Here is a 20,204-nt window from a genome sequence, read left to right on the forward strand (position 1 = left end):
TTTCTGTCTTTCTTTTCTGTCTTTCTTTTCTGTCTTTCTTTTCTGTCTTTCTTTCTGTCTTTCTTTCTGTCTTTCTTTCTGTCTTTCTTTCTGTCTTTCTTTCTGTCTTTCTTTCTGTCTTTCTTTCTGTCTTTTTCCCCTTTTTCTTCTTTCTCACTTTTATCGTTGTACTGGGAATAATTTAAACTCTGTTTTTTGATGAATAATGTCTTTAGTTACGGAAAATGCATAACTTTGGGCATTAACTGTGAATTACTCTGGAAAACCAGCATGCTCTGCTTTATCAAAAGCATTCCCTCGGCATTCTGCAAGCTGCAATTAGAGTTAGAGGAGGGAAAAAAAATAAATTGATGCTTTTGTTTGTTTGAGGGTGAGTTTCTTGCACAACACTTGGAGACAGTGCAAAGGGAGCTGGCCTACACAGATGAGATTTGCATAGTGCACTTGGGCAGAGGTTTAGTGAAGCTCTGCTCTTTTTTCCAAAACTGATGATGTTGATGATGAAGTTCCTTACCCACTGTCTCCTAAATTAATGTCTTTGCCTTCTGTGCAGCTCTCTGAATTCTAGCTAACGTCGTAGCAGTTCCACATTCCCTCTCTTCTTTTGAAATACAAATACAGGGAGGGGGGAAAAAGCAAGCCTAAAACATCTTGCACTGTCAGCTACATGCTTTGCATCAGGGCAAATCCAGAATTGTGCCTTTCTCAGTTGTTTCCTATTGCTCTTAGGAAAACCAGCATATATAAGCTTGAAAAACTCGTTATGCCTTTTTCTTGGGTTGCAATTATGTATTCACTGACTGTTACCTTTCCTTGGCTGTTTTTGTCAGCCGTGTAGATCAAGTTAGGCTACTTTTATTTTAAAGTATCCACAACTTAGCTTTTGCCAGTAGGTTTTGCTGTCGCTAATAAATCTTGATTTTCTTTTTCCTCTTGTAAGTCTATGAATATTTTGACCTCCGTGTTATTGTTATATGCCAAAGAGGAAGAAGCCTTTTGGCTGTTGGTTGCTGTGTGTGAACGAATGCTCCCAGATTACTTCAACCACCGAGTGATAGGTGAGCTGATGTCTCTTCCACTCTTCTTGCTAACTGGGAAGGGTCAGCTGGATGGCACTGGAAGAACTAAGCGCAGTTCTGCGTCTCAGCAGAACCCATGAGTGAGGTGATCCATATGTTTGTGTACTGTGGAAAGACAGCAGTGGTGGCTGCTTAAGTTCCAGTGTTGTTTTTTGGTTCACAGAGTTTGAGCTGCTAGAGCCATAACCATAGAGACTGCTTTTTACAGTTTGTCATTTTTTTTCTCCTGTTGGTCAGAAGATAGTAGAACTTTTGCCTGTTAGATAAAAATAGAAGAGCTTGTGTGTCGTAGTTAGCAGTGCTAGAGATTCTATCTGTTTCAGGTCAGTTTAGGGAAGATGTGCAGGCTGTTTTTGAGCTGACGTGTCTGCCTAGCTGCTAGAGTAATTTTAGACATGCATCTAAAATGACCCTTTGTAACGAGTGCTGGTACAAAACCGGATAGCTGAAATGAGGTGCAGCAATAAGAAATAACACCAGCCCCTCTGGAGCACATGCTTTGTATTGCACGTGGCATGTCTTTGCTTTTTGCAATGCAGCTGTTTTAGAGACTGTTGTGAAAATAATCATGTAAATGGCTAATGCCTGCCTCATGCATAGAAGCTGAGCTGCTTAACAGAGTAATTGCACGCAGACATGCAAGAAAAAGTATTTGTTTTTTGCAGTCTGTTGACTTCCTCCTCTTACAGAAATATCTGATAGCTTTTCCCTCTTCAGTGCTAATCTTACTCTTTAGTAAGTGTCTGCCATTACACTGTTGCTGTAGCAAAGGGAGGGATCTGGTCATTTGTGAGGAGGTGGAGATAGGAGGAAGTATGGCAGTATGGCTCTGGAGCATAGAGTTGGTTTCAGCAGTCTGGTGCTTCCTAAGGAGCAGGATAAGATGTCTGGGGAGATTCTAATCATTTTCTTTCAGGGTGGGATTGTATTACCTCCTGATGCTGTGCAGCAGCACAGTCACTGAACTGGCAGGTGAGGCAAATTAAAACAGAATTATAGTCAGCTAGATGCTTAGAATGTTTTGTGGTGTTTCCAGTGTCATTGGTATTTTCAGCTAGTGGATTTGGCACTGTAATTCTCTACACTTGTTTGAACTTCAGTTATTGTCTCCAGGCCTAACTTTATAAACTGCCATCCTGATGACTTACTCCCATGTACATGCATCTCTTTTCGTTATTTGGAAAAAGAATAAACTACACAGCATGTCTATTTGTCCTTCTGTGTTCCTAGATATCATCAGCCTAGGGCCTGTCTTAATGTCGGTGGTTGCTGGCTAATGGTGTGTAAAGAATTTGTAAAGAATGTGTAAAAAAATTGTGTGTGTAAGAAACACACACAAATGAACTTGAATGTTCCCATACAGCTGGTCATATCACTACCCTCACATTGTACTTGGAGTTTGTATCTTGCCTGTCGCTAACGCTGCAGGTGGAGCAGCTCTCCTACAAGGAAAGATTGAGGGAGTTGGGCTCCTTCAGCTTAGAGAGAGGCCTCTGGGGAGACCTAACTGCAGCCTTCTAGTACTTGAAGGATGCTTATAAGCAGGAAGGAGACTTTTTGTGTAGGCAGATAGTGATAGGACAAAATAAATGAGGAGAGGTTTAGATTAGATGTTAGAGAAGATTTTACAAGAGGGTGGTGAGGTACTGGCACAGCTGTCTGGAGAAGCTGTGGTGTTCCTTCCACCCCTGGAGGCACTCAAAGCCAGGTTGGATGGAGACCTGGGCAACCTGAGCTGGTGGGGGGCAGCCCTGCCCATGACAGGGTTGGAACTGCATGATCATTAAGGTTCCTTCCACCCCGAGCCATTCTATGATTGTGTGATACTATGGTGTCAGGTTAGAAACAAGTTGTGCTTGAGTCAAGAATGAACACAGGAGTAATGCATTTCCAATTCTCATGTTACCATGGCTCTTCCATCCTCTCCATAAATGTATTGACCAATTTACTACACTGTATCTGTTAGATTGTCATCACCTTGCTATTATCATTTTTCAGACGGTGAAAACCCCACTTCATTTCTATGAATTGCCTTTTCAGTCCTGGAGAAGTCATTTGGATCATCCTTTTTTTTGAATGGACACCCTAGTATTTTCCTACCTCACTATGATTTCATGATGCCAAAACCCCAGAAATTCAATTGCTTGGTTATCGTGGTTTCTGGGATCCTAATAGGCATAAAAATATCTCTGAATATACCTACTTAACTTTCATCTACAATGTCAACATTTACTCACAATATAATATTCTGCAAATGATCTGGTCAGCATTGTACATTTCTTTTAAACTAGCTTTTGCCAGGCTCTACTGTACTGCCTTTGAGTCTGAAAGGATCTTTGAATGTGTCCACCTATCTGTCTCTAGTTTTCTTCAAATACCCCTAAAACTTTCTGTACCTTTTTTGATCCGTAAACTATGAAAGCTATTAAATTCTTTATTAAAAACAAAATAAAAGCACTTTAAAAAGACGAATGCTGCAGAATAACCCCAGTCTGCTTTCTTTTCTGTTTTCTTTTCCCTTATCATCTGACATGAAAAAACTGTCCCTTCAAAGCAGTCACAGTGCTTGGTGTTTCTCAGAAGCTCTTTGCATGCTCCTGGGTACTTATTTTCAATTTTGGATATTGTAATGTTTGTTCAGAGAGCAGCAGAAGCTTTTTGTGGCTTAATGCGAAAACAGAGAATTATCATGCCTGGTTTTTGGTTTTTTTTTTTATGATTTGGATGTAAAAACAGAAGATAACACAATTTTCCAGCTCAAAAAAAAGAAACAGGGCCTAAATCTGCTCCTTCTGGAAGGCCTGGTTTGGATGGACAGGAAAGATTGTATACAGACATTGCAGAAATCTTCTCTTTAAAAAAAATTATCTATATCTATATCTTTGCATCTACCTGTGTACCCATAAATATTTGTATACATATGTGTATACGTATGTATTCATATAGGTGTAAATCTCTTCTTCATGCTTAATGAATGTAGTCATCTATATTTTGTTACCTGGAGTGAAAGCTCTGCTGCCTGTTTGCTTGAGTACATATGCTGTAGAGGAATCTGTACTGTTTCATTTTCATGACATAGACCCCAAGTTGAATGGTAAAATGCTTTAAGATTGCTTTTCCTGTCACTTATGTGCTGTTTTAGCCAAAAACAACAGCTGCTACTATTACTGTTTTACTGCACCTTAAAGGCACTTAGCAGAACCATCATGGTCTTGCAGAATGTTGCACAGTGAGGATCACTGGCGTAAGGGTTGGGGCTGAGATCACAGCAGGAAGATAATGGGGGTTTCATTGTAGCCATATGCATATCTTGTCAGTGTAGTTAAAAAAAGGTCTTAAAACAACAATCGTTGGCTTTAAGGAATATTTTTCCTGTGTCAATCCTGGCTAATGCTGCTTCCTTGCACTTGCAGGTGCTCAGGTAGACCAGTCGGTGTTTGAAGAGCTTATAAAAGAGCAGCTTCCAGAACTGGCCGAACATATGAAGGATCTGACAACCTTAGCTTCCATTTCTCTTTCGTGGTTCCTCACCCTTTTTCTTAGCATTATGCCTCTAGAAAGTGCTGTGAATGTCGTAGACTGCTTTTTCTATGATGGGATCAAAGCCATTTTCCAGCTAGGCTTGGCCATACTTGAAGCCAATGCGGTGGACTTGTGTAACAGCAAAGATGATGGGCAGGCCCTGATGATTCTGAGCAGGTACCGTCACACGTCTGGTTGCAGGAACATTGCTTCCCTCGCAAATCTTTCTGCAGTCAAAGGAATTTGGGTGCTGTTGTCATGACAACTGTAGGCACCCTCTGTGTTAACGTGCTGCTGCTTTCCCGGTGCCTATCTCAAACAATGGGCTTTGTAAATTTGACAAATGTATGTCCTGTGACACTTCCTGGCGGTGCCGAGACATGCACACACTGTGTCAGTGTGCAGTGTATACTGCTGCTCTTTGTGTCTTCCCTGGAGTGACGAGCTTCCCGCTCCCGACCTCAAGGAGACAGAAGTTTTCTTCCTTGGGCAGCGTTTAGTCATTTGGCGGGCTTGTTTTTTCCTAGGATGAGTAATACTGAAGGCATTTCTGAAAAACACAGCAGCCTAAAAAAAAAATTTAAGTCTGAGCCATAAGACTTGTTATTTATATTGAAAAAAATGTAGTACAGGGTAATCTGTGTTGCTTGTACTTGTTCCCTCTAGGTTTTTAGAGCACGTAAAAAATGAGGAGAGCCCTCTGCCACCTATTGGTAATCACCATGCATTTTTCAGCGATGATCAGGAAGCCACTCCAGTGACTGAAATAGCTAATCTCATTCATGATTCTTACGAGGTAAAATCCAGCTTGGTGTCTTCTGATCAGATAAGTTACAATTTTGTAAAAGAAAAAGGTTTAAATTCAACATAGTTGTTTCAATAGTTAATACACATTTTTAAAGATCTTTGAAGAAGGGCTCAAATGCAAAATACTAGGTGCAGAATAAATGCATAAACTGAGAGGTCAGTTAGAGATTGAATACATTTAAACTGTGCGTTCTTGGGGGAGTCACGACACTTTAAAAGTTGTATTTCCCATCTATTGGAAATACAATTCACTGGAATTATCAGTATAGTGAAATATACAAAACAATAACTTCTGTTCCTCCTTCTAAGAAATTTGGAGACCACTCTGTGGAACAGATAGAGCATATGCGTTACAAACACAGAATCCGTGTTCTGCAAAGCCATGAAGACACAACCAAGCAAAATGTGGTGAGTAGAATGTTGTTTAGGCTGAGATTTAACACCTCCCCTCCTCCCCAATGTTCTGTGGCAACCAGCTTTCAGTCTTCTGAAGGTGCAAGATTATGAAAAAAGGGGGAATCATTATTGACTCTGGGAAAAAGCTCTTTTCTGGGATGCTTGATGTTTTTATTTTGCAGCCACATGCATTATTTTCTAGGGTGGCTATAACATTAAGAACAACTGCAGGACAGTCCAGCCTAATGCTTTGTGTATGGCAGTGGCCCTGGGCAGATGCCTGGGGAAGAGCAAGAACAGAGCTCGTGATGTGATGCTTCCCCAGCCTCCTGTGACCTGCTGCTTAGGGACTTCCTGTCTTTGTTTCTAATAGCCCTTAGGGGATTTCTTTTCTCATAGATTTGTCCAACCAGGGAACCTAGAGAAGGGGGGGGGGGGAAATAGCAAAGATTTTTTCAGTGCTCCAGTTTGTACCTGTACCACATAAGAACAGTCACTGGGAGGGTTCGTGTGCTTGCTTGTTCGTGCCAGTGATGACAGTAGCAAGCATTACGACTAACATGTATTCTCTTTAAGCTTCGAGTTGTCATCCCAGATGTTTCGATTCTTCCTGAAGATTTAGAGGAATTGTATGACCTGTTCAAGGTTGGTATACATAAAAAGTAGTGGATTAAGCTATTTGAGGCTCCTGGCTGTAACCTCCCGCCATCGCTTAGCACAGCCATCTTGCACTTCATGTCTGGGATGCCTTGGAGAGGTGTTCTGTGTTACCTGGAGGAGATCTTAGCTGGAACTTGTCATTTTGTCCTTTGTGTGGTTATCCAGTTGCAAAAGAGCAATGCTAATGTACTGATAATTCAATGGAGAACTACTGAGAATATTTTTTCTAACTTGCTGCTTGGTAATGGTCCATGAAAAATTAGGTCCCTGTAATTTTCACATGCAGACTAGACTTATTATGTAGTTCTGCTCACTGGAGATCTGTAATACTTTTAAGTCCTGCTCTCTTAATGCTCTTTAAAGGCACTCTCAGTTGTCCGTGGAGTGGGAGGAAACCCAGAAACTTACATTTCCTATTAGTTCCCAATTGTCTTTTTCTTCTTCAGTTCCTTAACGTCAGGATGATATTTAAAAGAGCTGTTATAAAAGATATTTGGAGATGGAAACATTTAAGATTACACAGATATCCATGATTTAGAGCTCCACACATGTAATGGACATTTAATGTATATTTCTTTTGATCTGTTGCTCATCCATAAATATTAGGCACTGAGAACATTCTTGTGGTACGTATGTACCCAGTGTTAAGTATCTTTGTGGCTAAGAGCAGTTGTATTCTTGTTCCATTAGCTGTGGTAAGATGCTGCTGCTGTAGTGTGATGCATTCTGTAGTGCTTTTCTCCTGTTCCTTACTGCTGTTTTTTATCCTTGACTCTTACTTGCACTTCTTCTCTTTTCTCACTTGGTTTCCTTGTGGTTCCTTTTTTTGTTACCTCCTTTGCTCCCTCAGGACAGCTTGTTTTGTTGGGACTCTTTGTTGTGCATCAACCTGACTGGCCCTAAGAGAAGAATAATGGGAACAGCATCCAAACTGAGAGGTCTGGGAGAGGATTATGAGCGGGTCAAGCATGTTTGACACCTTGAATTTTCTCCACTCTCCTGTACCTTTAGATGGATGTCCTGAGCCAGATACAGCCAATAGAGAGTGTCAGCAGCTCTTCCTCCAAGAGTCTGTCCAGTTTCTTTTCAAATTTATTAATTATCTATTGGCGATAATAAGAGCACTTGGATGGTCTAATTAAAGATTCATACTTAGCTTTTTAGCTAAGTATGAATCTAGCTCACATGAATAGTCTCGGTATCATTATACCACTGTGCACAAAGAGAATTTTGAGCATTTCCAACACACTTTGATGTGCATGCCTTTTTCTGCCAGTCGTGCTCCCTTTGATATTGCAGACTGCAATTCCCCTTTCCTGCATTTGATTTCTCCTAGAGGGAACATCTAATAAGATGCTACTGGGACACGGCGGGGCCTGCCGCTGAGCGACACGACCCCAGCAGGCCATACGCTGAGCAGTACCGGATTGATGCCCAGCAGTTTACTAACCTCTACAAGCTCGTTTCACCCTGGACATGTGGGGAGCACACCAACATCCTTGCTGAGAGGACATTCCGCCTTCTAGATGACAATATGGACCACCTCATTGAGTTCAAGGGGCTTGCCAGCTGCCTAGGTATTGGCTTCTTACATGGGGTGGAAGGTGGACAGAGGTGAGGTGGCATGGGGTGAGACAGATGTCACGTAATTGGTGACCCTGCACCCAGGCAGACAGTGATAAAACAAGGGAGAATGGCTTTTAAACTAAGAGAGGGGAGATCTAGGTTAGGTATTAGGAGGAAGTTCTTTACTCAGAAGGCTGTGAGGTGCTGGCACAGCTGCACAGAGAAGCTGTGGTACCCTGAGGCCCTGGGCAGCCTGAGCTGGTGGGCGGCAGCTGTGCCCACAGCAGGGGTTGGGACTGGGTAGGATTTGATGTCCCTTCGAATCCAAACCATTATATGATTCTTTGAAGATGTGAGCAAGTATTTTTCTTGTATGTGTAATTCACTTAACCAGTGACCTTTACTAATATTCATTGTTCTATTCACAGTAAGTAGGTTAGATTTAAAAGACACCTGAGGTCGTCATTCAATATTGGATTAAAATATGTGTTAGTAATTTTGTTCAGAGTATTTCATGAATCAAAATCATACCTGGGTCTGTGTGGAAGGCTAGGAAATCTTCTCTGCCAGATTGCTGTACTCAGTATACCTTTGAAATTGCAATACATTATCTGTAATTGCTTCTTCAATATTTATCTTAATCTCATTTAAGATTATCTGAGTTTGCTGCTGCTGACAGTAAGCAGAACAAAAAAAATTTACCATCGGGGACTGAGAGCAGAGCTTGAGGCCACAGCTGAGATGAGGCTGTTCATCCTGAAGTCTGTCTGAAGAAAAGTAGTACATCTCAGCTGTTGCCTGACCCCAAATGACAAAAATGCTTCAACAGTCAAAGCCTCAAGAAATTAAGTAAATCCATATTTTTGTCACTTAAGCTTTCTAGAATTTTTTTATGTGAACCAAATCAACCCATACTACTATGTGATTTCAGTTCTTACATTCTTTAAACTGAAATACTGTTTCCACAGTATTTCAGTGCTTTTGAAAGTTTAGAAGCAGTCTTCATTAGCAAGGGCTCCAGCTGCGCCACCCAAGCTGCAGAAAGCGAAGGTAAGAACTGGGAGAAGGAAGATCTGCGCACTCTAAGTGAAGATCAGGTTTGAGACTGCCTAAAGAACCTGAATGTGGACAAGTCCATGGGGTCCGACAAGATCCATCCACAGGTTCTGAGGGAACTGGTGGAGGAAGTTTCCAAGCCGCTGTCTGTATCTGAAAGGTCACGGCAGTCTGGTGAAGTTCCCTGATTGGAAAAGGGGAACTATAACCCCCATTTTCAAGAACAGGAAAAAAAAGATCCAGGGAACCACAGGCCAGTCAATCTAACCTCTGTGCCTGACAAGATCATGGAGCAGATCCTCCTGAAGGCTCTTCTAAGGCACATGGAAAACAAAGATAAGGTGATTGGTGGTAACCAACATGGCTTCACCAAGGGCAAGTCATGCCTGATGAAACTTGTTCACTTTTTATGGTGGAGTTACTGTGTCAGTGGATAAAGGAAGAGCAGCTGATGTCAAACTACCTGGACTTGTGCAAAGCCTTTAACACTGTCCTGCACAGCATCCCGGCTGCCAAATTGGAGAAAAATGGATTTGATGGAGTACTCCCTGGATAAGGATTTGGCAGGATGGTCACACTCAGAGAGCTGTGGTCAATATCTTAATGTCCAAGTGGAGACTGGTGAGGAGTGACGTTCCTCAGGGATTGGTGCTGGGACCAGTGCTATTTATCCTTTTTGTAGGTGACTGAGAGTGGGATTGAGTGCACCCTCAGTAAGTTTGCAGATGACACCAAGCTGAGCAGTGTTGTTAATATGCCAGAAGGAAGAGATGCCATCCAGAGGGACTTGGACAGTCTTGAGAGGTGGGCCCACACCAACCTCATGAAGTTCAGCAAGGCCAAGTGCAAGGTCCTGCACCTCTGTGGGGCAATCCCAAGCACACATACAGGTTAGGTTGAGAGTGGCTTGAGAGCAGCCCTGAGGAGAAGGATTTGGGGGTGTCAGTTGATGACAGATTTAACGTTAACCAGCAGTGTGTGCTTGCATCTCAGAAGGCCAACCATATCCTAGGATGCATTGAGAAAAGTGCGACCAGCAGACCAAGGGAGGTGATTCAACCCCTCTACTCTGCTCTTGTGAAACCCCACCTGGAATACTGCATCCAGTTTTGGAACCCCTACATAAGGAGGACGTGGAGCTGTTGGAGAAGGTCCAGTAGAGGGCCATGAAGATGATCAGAAGGCGGCTGGAGCATCTCCTCTAAGGGAACAGGCTGGGAGAGCTGGGGTTCTTCAGCCTGGAGAAGAGAGCTTCAGGAGGACCTTGAAGTGGCCTTCTAGTGCCTGAAGAGGGCCTACAGGAATGCTGGGGGAGGACTTTTCAGAAGGGCACATAGTGACAGGATGAGGGGAAATGGCTTTAAACTGGAAGAGGTTAGATTTATATTGGATATTAGGAAGAAATTGTTTTCTGTGAGGGTGGTGAGGCACTGGAACAAGTTGCCCAGCGGGGCTGTGGATGCCCCCTCCATGGAGCATTCAAGGCCAGGCTGGATGGGGCTGTGAGCAACCTGGTCTAGAGGGAGGTGCCCCTGCCTATAGCAGGAGGGATGGAACTAGGTGATCTTAAAGGTTCCTTCCAACCCAAACCATTCAAAGAATCTCATTTCTTCTAATCACTGAAAATATTAGCTATATTACAAGAAAAGTAGATATCTTGTTGGGGCTTATTTTATAGAACAGTGGTAAGGGCAAAAGGGAAGAAACATTAAAAACATTATGGAACCCCAAGGAAGAGAGTTTTCTGTCTCTCCCCTTTCTTGTTCCTGCTTATCTTGCAGCAACAAACAGCCTTCACTAGATTCCCTATCATTCTCCTTGATATTTTTAATTGATGATGAAGTTCCACAGGGTAGGTACTCCCATTCTATTTCACAACAACAAAGAGCATGACAGATGCCTGTCACCTGCTGTTCCTCATTAATAAGCACAACTTAAAATATTTCAAAGTAATATGCTTGTTTTCATATATCGTTCTTGCAAACAATTATCTTTTCTGCACTGAGATGGCTTTATTTTAAGCTGTGGGAGTAAATGCTCTAGTTCACTTCCTTGTTTTTCTTCACCCTCCCTCCCCCACTTCTTCTCACAGATGTCATGTATAATGGAGAAATGAATGAAAAGATCAAGTTCCTGTATAGGCTGCACATCCCACCTGGTAAGAAATTTGAAAGGATGTACCTCAGTTTCCCTTAAAAAAAATAAAAAATATAAAAAAAAAATCAGCAAACCACCCAGTGAAAACTGTTGGGCTGCCTAATGAGCTGTCTTGCTTCCTTCAGCTGGGATTTGCGTTTGTAATTACGCTCACTCCAGTTAAAAGCTTTTTGGGTGGAATTTATGGATACAAAACATTAAGGCTCACATCTGCTGTATCCAGAGATGTTTTGCTGCCAGTTCTATGGTTATTTCTAGATAAATACAAACTGGGATTACATTATTGAATGGCTGCACTCAGTTTGCAGTAGAAATGTCCTCATCACATCTTGATCCAGTTGTGATGAGGTGACAAAATTTTGCAATGGTTTCTCTGGTCAAAGTTTTTAATTCAGTGTGCCATTCCTATCAGACTTCCTACTCTTACTGCAGCTCCAGCTTTACTTACATTAACATATCTTTACATTATGATCTAATGAAGTAACTGCTTAAAAATATATTTGTCCTGTTATTTAGCTTTCTTCAAGTATGTAAATTCTACAAACATAAATAACACTATGCAGCGTTAGAAGGATTAATGATACCTCTTTTGGACAGCTCTCACAGAAGATGAGAGAGACAGCCAGTCACCACTGAAGAATCCTTTGCTGTCAACTTCAAGACCATTAGTCATTGGGAAATCAAACGGTATGGAGGAAGTGGTTCTCTATTGTATGCGTGTGCGTCTGAGATAACGACTTTCCGCATGTTACCCCCACTCCATTATCTTCACTCTCTGGGTTTTATTCTGAAATGTTGATTTACTGCAACAACTTGAAAACTAATTCTCCTTTTTGTGTTCGCTCCGTAAAAGGAGATGCAGTAGATTACCAAAAGCAATTGAAACAGATGTTGAAGGACCTAGCCAAAGAAAAGGATGCTAAAACTGAAAAAGAATTGCCAAAAATGAGCCAGGTATGTATGTTAGGGGCTGCGGTCTGTTTTTGAAATAGAGAGCATTCACAAATGAATTGTTTAAATACAGCTGCTTAGCTCTTAGGGTAACTTAAGCCCAAGCTCAGATTCAGTCCTTTAGGTGTCTAGGACTGCTTTATTCAGATGGAGGGAAAAGGCATCATGTTAAAAAACAATCAGCCACCTTTCTAAGCAGCTTCCTCTCCACAGGCTCACTGGTAAATATACAGTGTTAACAGGATAGAAAAAAAGCACTCTTCATAAACCCAAAGAATTCTTGAGAATGCATATTGCTGTTCTGTCTCTTCTGATCTCCTCCCCACAGAAGGGTAACCTTCTTGGTCCATCAACAGTTGAGACCTGCCCTGTCTTAGCCTAATGCTGACCTGAACAGCATGAGGCAGCCAAAGGCTCTTCACCTTGTCATCTTTCCTAATGCCAGTATTGTGTATGTTTTTGATACTGGGGAATGGGAACCCTGTATTATTAAAATGTGTATGGACATACAAACAGAAACGAGAATCTGCCTAGAATCCCTCCTGCAATGGTACAGCTAAATAAAGTTTTTAATGGGTGGCCTGGCCCCAGCCTTACATTAGCTTAGCAGGACTCACACCATCTGAGGGCAGCATTTGACTGAACTTCCTGAGGTCCCTTTCAACTTGAATTAACCTTTGTGCGAAACTTCAGGTCTCACAGATAGAATAGCTCACAGCCTAAGAAGCATCTGTGAAGTGTGAGTGAGGGAAGGAGTTTGGTTTTTTTTTTATAATTAGAAAAAAAAAATAAAATACTGGTGAGAGCTGGGGAAGCAGTGGAAGGGAAGGTATTTGTAGGTCTGTGAGTGGCTACTGTGGTTGTGAGTCACTCTAACAACCTGTGATTTTTCTGCCAGTAATGAACTGTATCTATCTCCACTTGTCCTTTGGTCATCTGTGAGGTCCTGTTCTAAGCAGGGAAGCAAAGTACTTTCCTGCTCTGTTCCCCTTTTGATTTCCAGTATATTTCCAGTGTTTCTTAGCTTGAGTGGAGGTTGAAATCCCCTTGCTTGCAGTTTTCTAAAGCTCATTTTTGACTTCCGCTTGCAAGTCTGCTTTTTGAGAGCAATGAGCAATGCTCTGCCTTCCCGACTCCTAGTTACCCATGGCATAGCTGTTCAGCACCTTACTTCTGGTTTTTCATCCTTTGCAGAGAGAATTCATTCAGTTCTGCAAAACCTTGTACAGCATGTTTCACGAAGATCCAGAGGAGAATGACTTATATCAAGCCATTGCCACTGTGACCACCCTGTTACTTCAGATTGGAGAAGTAGGACAAAGGAGCATCAGCCTGGGGAGCGGATCGGATGAATTCAGTGAGGACCTGCAGGCCCAGGCCTCTGCTTCAGACCATGATGCTGTTTTTAGTGACGCTGTGAAGACCCTTCACAGAGACTCTCAGTCTTCACCTGTGACCGAAGGGGACTGGACTGTCTCTTTTGAACATATTTTAGCATCCCTCTTAACGGAACAGTCCTTAGTTAATTTCTTTGAAAAACCCCTAGAGCTAAAACCAAAACTTGAGAACGCAAAGTTGAATCAGTATAGTCTCAAAACAAATGGAATGAGCTGCCAGTCACGGAGCGAACATACAAAACTAAACACACAGTAGCAACAAACCTATCAAAAAGAACATGCACTGAAATTATGCCAAAGCACATACTGTACAAGGCTTTCAGTCAGCAGTGGACTTCTGATAAACAGTGTGTTAGTTTGTGGTTTTCAGTTGAAGAGTTTTAAAGCTAAAGGGTGTGTAAGTCAGTCATTTTGTGCCATCCACTGGATGTTAAAAGGAAACATCTGTCTACAGCGTGAAGACAGTGAAGTCCTCTTCCATACTGGGAGAGCAGAGGCTGGCTCCTGTTGTCCCTTTTCTTTTTTTTAAAGGACAAAAAAAACAACACAAAAAACAGGGAAACTATTCAGCTACTGTCTGCAGTTTTGTTTAGGTTGCCTTTTTTGCACTAATAACTGAAAACTGTTTCAATGCTGGTAATTGAAACTATTTTAATATATTTGATTGTATTCCGATTTGTATGTCTTGCTGAAAAGTTAAGTGTACATGGACTGTGCTTTTGATGTTGGTCTCTGAAAGTATGCACTTTTCAATAAACCCTTTTTGTACTAGACCTGCACTAACAATTTCTGGATTGATGGGAGCTAAGTGCCATTAGTTTCCTACTTCAAATTCCCTGAGGTAGTGTGTTCCCATTTAACAGCCTGGCCAGAGCCCCATGTCTCAGTGCAGTATGCAGACAGAAGCCTTCTGCCTCAAAGCACACCAAAGGAAGAACAGCTGCAGACTCTAGGGAGATTACAAACACAAAGTACTGTTACAATACCTGGGTCGTGGCTCTTTATAGCTACAGGAAAAAAATCCAAGGACTTTGCCAGCCGAACACCATATTCTGTATTACATTCACACGTAACAGAAGTCTGCAGAGTTTTCTATTGTTCAGAATCATAGAATGGCCTGGGTTGAAAAGGACCACAATGATCATCTGGTTTTAACCCCTCTGCTATGTGCAGGGTCACCAACCACCAGACCAGGCTGCCCAGAGCCACATCCAGCCTGGCCTTGAATGCCTCCAGGGATGGGGCATCCACAGCCTCCTTGGGCAACCTGTTCCAGTGTGTCACCACCCCCTGTGTGAAAAACTTCCTCCCAGATAATAAATAATAAAAAAAATAACATCTCCATTATGCAAAGCCCCAAGAAAACAAGTTGTCACCTGTTCAACTCAATGCTTCCCGGGTGAGATCTTGAAGAGACCAGACAATAAAAAAATTTAAGAGTAAACTTTCTTTTTAATTATTTTATTGTAATTAAAATCTGTTTAATTTTCATCCACATTGACTGTCTGTAGACCTGCAAAACAAGAAGTTGTACCATCATCTATTCCTATGATAACTCCCTTTCACGTACATGCAAGTCTTCCCAAGAGAAATCCACCTATGGTATGAAAGCTAGTTTGCTGATCTACTTCTGGAAGAATTATACAGGGAAGTACTAATGGAAGCTTCACATTAAATCCATTCTGGAGATAAGGTATTTTTCAGCTGACACACACGAAGGCTCTACCTGCTTGTGCCTTCAACATCATTAGACATACTTTAAATAGAAAAACATGAATCTTAAATGACTCTAACATCTACAGTTGTTTTTTTTTTTTTTCCTTTCAAATATATTTGTATATATTATTTCACATAATTCCATGCTTACAATTTTAATACTGACCAGGCAAGCTACCTTGCTCTCTACAGTAGATTAAGTTAAATCAGCAATTTGACCCCTTTCTGCACTTTTCATCCTAACTTTGCATTGCAGGAGGGGAGCTGTCCTATTTCACTAGCTGCTCACTGCTGTGCCTTCCTTCAGGAAGAGATGCCATGCAACCTTACCTTTGAACGTTGTGACTGGTACATAGGTAACCAGCGTGTACAGCTTGTTTGGGGAATCTTCATCCTCATTGCGCTTTCTGGACAAACGCACACGGATACGGTAAGGAACATTCCTAAAACGAGACATCATTAACTGTCAATAAAACATGTACTGAATTTTTTTCAGTCAATAGGAAAGAAAAAAGCTCTTTGTTCCATGGTTACTAACCTCTCTGATTTTTGAAGCTTTGCCTGTTTCAAAGACATGATGAGTCAGTCCTGTTTCTGTAGCAGCACCGTAACAAGAATGAAAGCCTGTGCCTTGGAATTGATGCTGCTTGCCTTAAAGGAGCTTTTATGTTTAAGTGTGCCATTAAGAGTCAACTGAGCCTTGAATATTGATCATCCACTGGCAGCATAACATCAGAAGTGCACCACTGCTCTACTTCTGATCCAGCAAATAGACAAAATGAAGATGATTATCATCAGCAAGCAGCTGTTACTAACAAGCATTTCTTACCTGAATAGAATATCATAGCTCAGTTGGAAGGGATCTGCAAAGAGACACTAGGTCCAACTGCCCAACTGCTTCCGGGCCAACAAAAAGTTCAAGTGTGTTTTAATTGAAGGCACTGTCCAAATGCCTCCTAAACAGACAGGCAAGGGACATTGCCAGCCTCTCTAGGAAAGCTGTCCCAGTGTTTGAGCTCCCTTGCAATAAAGAAATTGTTCCTAATTCCCAGTCTGAACCTCTCCTGGTGCAGCTCTGTGTCATTTCCCTTCTGCCACCAGTTCCCAGCAGCAGAGCACCTCCCTCTGCTTCTCAGGGCACTGCAGGGAGCAGCGAGTTCAACTCCTGTCCTCTTCCAGGCTGTGCAGCCCAGCGCCCTCAGCTTCACAGGACTTGCCTTTAGCCCTGTTAACAGCTCCGGCACCCTGCTCTGGGCTCTTTCCAGGACCTTGACATTCTTCTCATGTTGTGGAGCCCAGAACTGCACACCATATTTAAGACAACAATGCTAAATATAGTGGAAGAATCACCCCTTTTCACCAAGTGTCCATGCCATGTTTAATATAGCCCAAAACACAGTTTCCCTTTTGGCTGCCAGGGCACACTGCTGGCTCACACCAAGCCTGCTGCCATCTGCACCATCAGCACCCTTCCTAATGAACGGCCCCAGCCCCTCATCTCCCTCTCTGTGTCCAGCATTCTTACCTGAACAGAAAAGAGTGAGAGGGGAAAAAACTAACAAAAACCCCACAACTACTTTGAAAGCCAGAGGGCCTTTAAAGATTCAGAGCATCACTCAATCTGTATCCCACAAGTCAGTGCAACCTTAGTATGCATTAGAGCTAAACAAAGGTTGTACCTATGGACATACAGTTGATCAGAGTTTCTTCCTCACAAAGCCCATGGAATCACAGCTGAACTGCTCTGTTTGGTGATACTCAGTCACAGCCTAGTGTCCTCCCTTAATACTGCACTAAGTCCGATGCTGAGGGCAGGCAAAAAATGGTTTGTTCAGACCATCTGTCAAGTAGCATCCTACTCAAAGGAACCCAGGATTTTGGACAACTCTTGCTCTCAGTACTTCACTCAGGAGAAGGAAATTCCTTGCTGTGCGCTCTCAGAGCATATTTATTAAATCAGATCCAGCACAAAGCACTTTCATGTATACTGTAATTAAGACACAGGCACTTGCTTCAATTCTCCCATCTCTTATGCATTTCTTACTACTCTGCCTGGCTCACTGACCATTGCACTAGCTAATGCTGTGATTTTAGTCTCTCCTCATCCTTCCAAAAGATGTTAATCCCAGAAGAGCAACAACTGCAGTTAAACTCAAGGTGGAAAAGCAGATGTGATGACTCCCTGCTCTTTTATGCTGAATGCATTTAACAGCACTTTCACAAATCAATACAAAGAAATCCTGGATAATAGCCTCACGACTAAACTCTGAACTTATGCTGTCACCTGACTGAACAACTGCTAGTTCTTCACACACAAACCACAACAGCTTAATACTAAGGACAGAAAAACAGCCTATCCAATAACTTAGTCCTTGGAAGGAATCACAGAATGGCCAGGGTTGGAAGGGACCTCAAGGACCATGAATCTCCAACCCCCCTGCCACATGCAGGGTCACCAACCTTCCCATTTAATACCAGAAGGAAGGAAGAGCTGATAAAGCACACAAGGACTCTGAATATGGCATGGGCCAGACTTACGCTTACAGTATGAATCCCTGCCAGATAACTTACTACAGTGTAAAAGATTCCACTCCTTACAGTGCAGTAATAGCCTTTGGGCCACCTTCATACATGCCAAGTGAATCAACTGCCTCTCTGGCAGCAATTTAGCACAAGTTTTTTGTTTTCTAATTCCCAAACCACTTTATTCTTTATATTCTCAACACAAGAATAACCTTCCTATTTAGAACACAGCACATCATTTTCTCGTGCAGCATTTTGTCTGTTCACCACGCTTCAAACTTAATTCTCTTCAAGCAGATTAAAGATCCCAAGTTCCTGGCCAGGAATGCAATGGGTTTCTAAAACCTTCCTGCTATGATAAGCATTGACGTACTACAGTACTACAATACTGCAAGAAGGTTACAAATTTGTTCGGCCTTCTAAGTCCTGTATACATGAAGACATTATTACAAAGTTTCTCCCCACCCAACCCAGAAAGTAGCAGAAATGTACCTTATTCCTTTGGCCCAAACAGCTTTGTTCAGCCTGGTGTCAATGCGAACATCAGGAGTACCCATTTCTTTCATTGCAAATTTACGGATTTCCTTGAGGGCTCGTGGTGCTCGCTTCTTGAAGCCACTAGGACAAGCACAAGAACCATTTATTGAACTTCAGCAAACTGTCAGCACCAGACACTCGTTGCAGCAATCGTCCACCAGCCACGCAATTCAAACAACTTCAAGCATCACTGTCAGTTTGCTGTCTCATTTCTCTCTTGTTCAAAGTTAATTTCTGCCATTTCATCAATTACAGTTTTAGTTCCCGTGTGACCGCAGCCATACACATATGAGGAGAACCGAATGGAATTTTGCAGTAAGTCTTCTCAAGCACTTTGCTGTTGCATGGCTGTATGAGCTTCAGGATGTTGTCCAACACAAATCCCAACAAACATCACTCCACTCAAATCATACTCCAACTTACACCTCACTCAATTCAGCAATGAGCACAGATCCAATTATATGACTACAGCACTACTTCTAAAACTTATCACAGTGGGATAAATGTTATACTTCAGCTGGGAAATAACAGTGACTTAGGCACAGAGGCAAATACCTTTCCTTTCAAATTAAGTCCAGGAACACTCACAAAAAAAAAAAAAACAAAAAACAAAAAACAAGCTTTTTTCAGAAAGTCATCTCCAAGTCCAGCTCTACAGAGGTACAGATCTGGTCCTCTGGGATACAACTGCAGGAGAAGAGACTACATCACCGCCCCTCACAATCCGTGCCAGTAAGCACTGCTGTTCTCTGCAGTCCTAAATGCCACCTGCACACGCAACCCTTCACCAATTAAAAAAACATCACTTACACTCCATGGATCCGCTTATGGATGTTGATGGTGTACTCCCTGGTCACCACCTCGTTGATGGCAGATCGCCCCTTCTTCTTCTCGCTGCCTTTCTTTGCAGGAGCCATCTGAACACCACTGAAAAGCATCCATGCATACGTCAAACACAACACCCCTATTACTCTTCCTATGTCACATTCCCAGCTCCTCCATTTCGCAGCTCCCTACAGGTCACACAACTCCCACATTCAGGATGTTATTTCTGATTAACCCATCATGAAATGGTTTGGGTTGGAAGGGACCTCAAGGATCATCAAGCTCCAACCCCACTGCCGCAGGCAGGGCCACCAACCTCCAAACTTAATACTAGATCAGGCTGCTCAAAGCCCCATCCAACATGGCCTTGAATGCTTGAAGGGAGGGGGCACCCATAACCTCTTTGGGCAGCTTGTTGCAGCACATCACCACTCTTGCAGTACAGAATCCCTGGGTCACATCACTGAGCTCCATGGCTGCTTTCCGAGACGCTTTCCCCAGGTGACCATTAACCTCCACCCTCCCTCCCCGTCCTGCCACTGTATCTCTACGCTCCCTCCTCCTTCAGGGCAGCCCAGGAGCGACCTATGCTATCCTGCTCCCACCCCGAACCCCAGCAGAGCCCGGAGCCCTGCACAGACCACAGCCACTGCACAGCTGCACAGCTGCCCCGCGGCCTCCGCGAGCCCGCTCCCCACCCATCCCAGCTCCGGCCGGGGGGCGCGGGGACGCCTGCCGAGAGGAATGCCCCGCCGCCCCATACGCAGGGCCGTCCCCCGCCCTGGACCGAATGGAGAAGAGCTCCCGCAGCAAGCCCTGCGGAGCGGATGGCAGCGGATAAAGGACGGCTAGGCCGCGAGCACCACTCACCCCGCTCGGGAGCAGGCCGGAAAGGAAGGCGGAAGGGAGCGGGGGGAGCAAGGAACCCTTCCGGGTTGCGGCCCACTGCGCCTGCGCAAATGGAAAGGGCTTGCTGCGGGAGCTCTTCTCCATTCGGTCCAGGGCGGGGGAC

At 43.1% G+C, this 20,204-nt stretch overlaps 2 protein-coding genes across 3 annotated transcripts in view; one reads left to right on the forward strand and one right to left on the reverse strand.

Moving 5' to 3' along the window:
• Positions 1–14,364, forward strand: part of TBC1D8 (TBC1 domain family member 8) — a 47,918-nt gene extending 33,554 nt beyond the window's left edge. For both annotated transcript variants that reach the window (XM_042866864.1, XM_042866865.1), the window contains exons 11-20: positions 941–1,058; positions 4,493–4,778; positions 5,268–5,397; positions 5,718–5,816; positions 6,381–6,449; positions 7,801–8,041; positions 11,179–11,244; positions 11,841–11,930; positions 12,097–12,197; positions 13,389–14,364. In XM_042866864.1, the coding sequence (XP_042722798.1) occupies positions 941–1,058; positions 4,493–4,778; positions 5,268–5,397; positions 5,718–5,816; positions 6,381–6,449; positions 7,801–8,041; positions 11,179–11,244; positions 11,841–11,930; positions 12,097–12,197; positions 13,389–13,847 (1,659 nt within the window). In that variant the 3' untranslated portion in view covers positions 13,848–14,364. The remainder of the gene's footprint in view (positions 1–940; positions 1,059–4,492; positions 4,779–5,267; positions 5,398–5,717; positions 5,817–6,380; positions 6,450–7,800; positions 8,042–11,178; positions 11,245–11,840; positions 11,931–12,096; positions 12,198–13,388) is intronic.
• A 672-nt stretch (positions 14,365–15,036) lies between these two features.
• On the reverse strand, positions 15,037–20,140 carry RPL31 (ribosomal protein L31). The gene is made up of 5 exons (XM_042867210.1): positions 20,063–20,140; positions 19,178–19,294; positions 18,323–18,448; positions 15,638–15,750; positions 15,037–15,104 (listed from the first exon to the last, which is right to left on the reverse strand). Exons 2-5 carry the CDS (start codon positions 19,282–19,284, stop codon positions 15,073–15,075), a joined length of 378 nt encoding a protein of 125 aa, XP_042723144.1. The 5' UTR covers positions 19,285–19,294; positions 20,063–20,140; the 3' UTR covers positions 15,037–15,072.
• Positions 20,141–20,204: the final 64 nt, after the last annotated feature.

This window comes from Lagopus leucura, unplaced genomic scaffold, assembly GCF_019238085.1.
Source record: "Lagopus leucura isolate 7727_CA_CO unplaced genomic scaffold, USGS_WTPT01 Super-Scaffold_100001, whole genome shotgun sequence".
NCBI classification, from domain to species: Eukaryota; Metazoa; Chordata; class Aves; order Galliformes; family Phasianidae; genus Lagopus; species Lagopus leucura.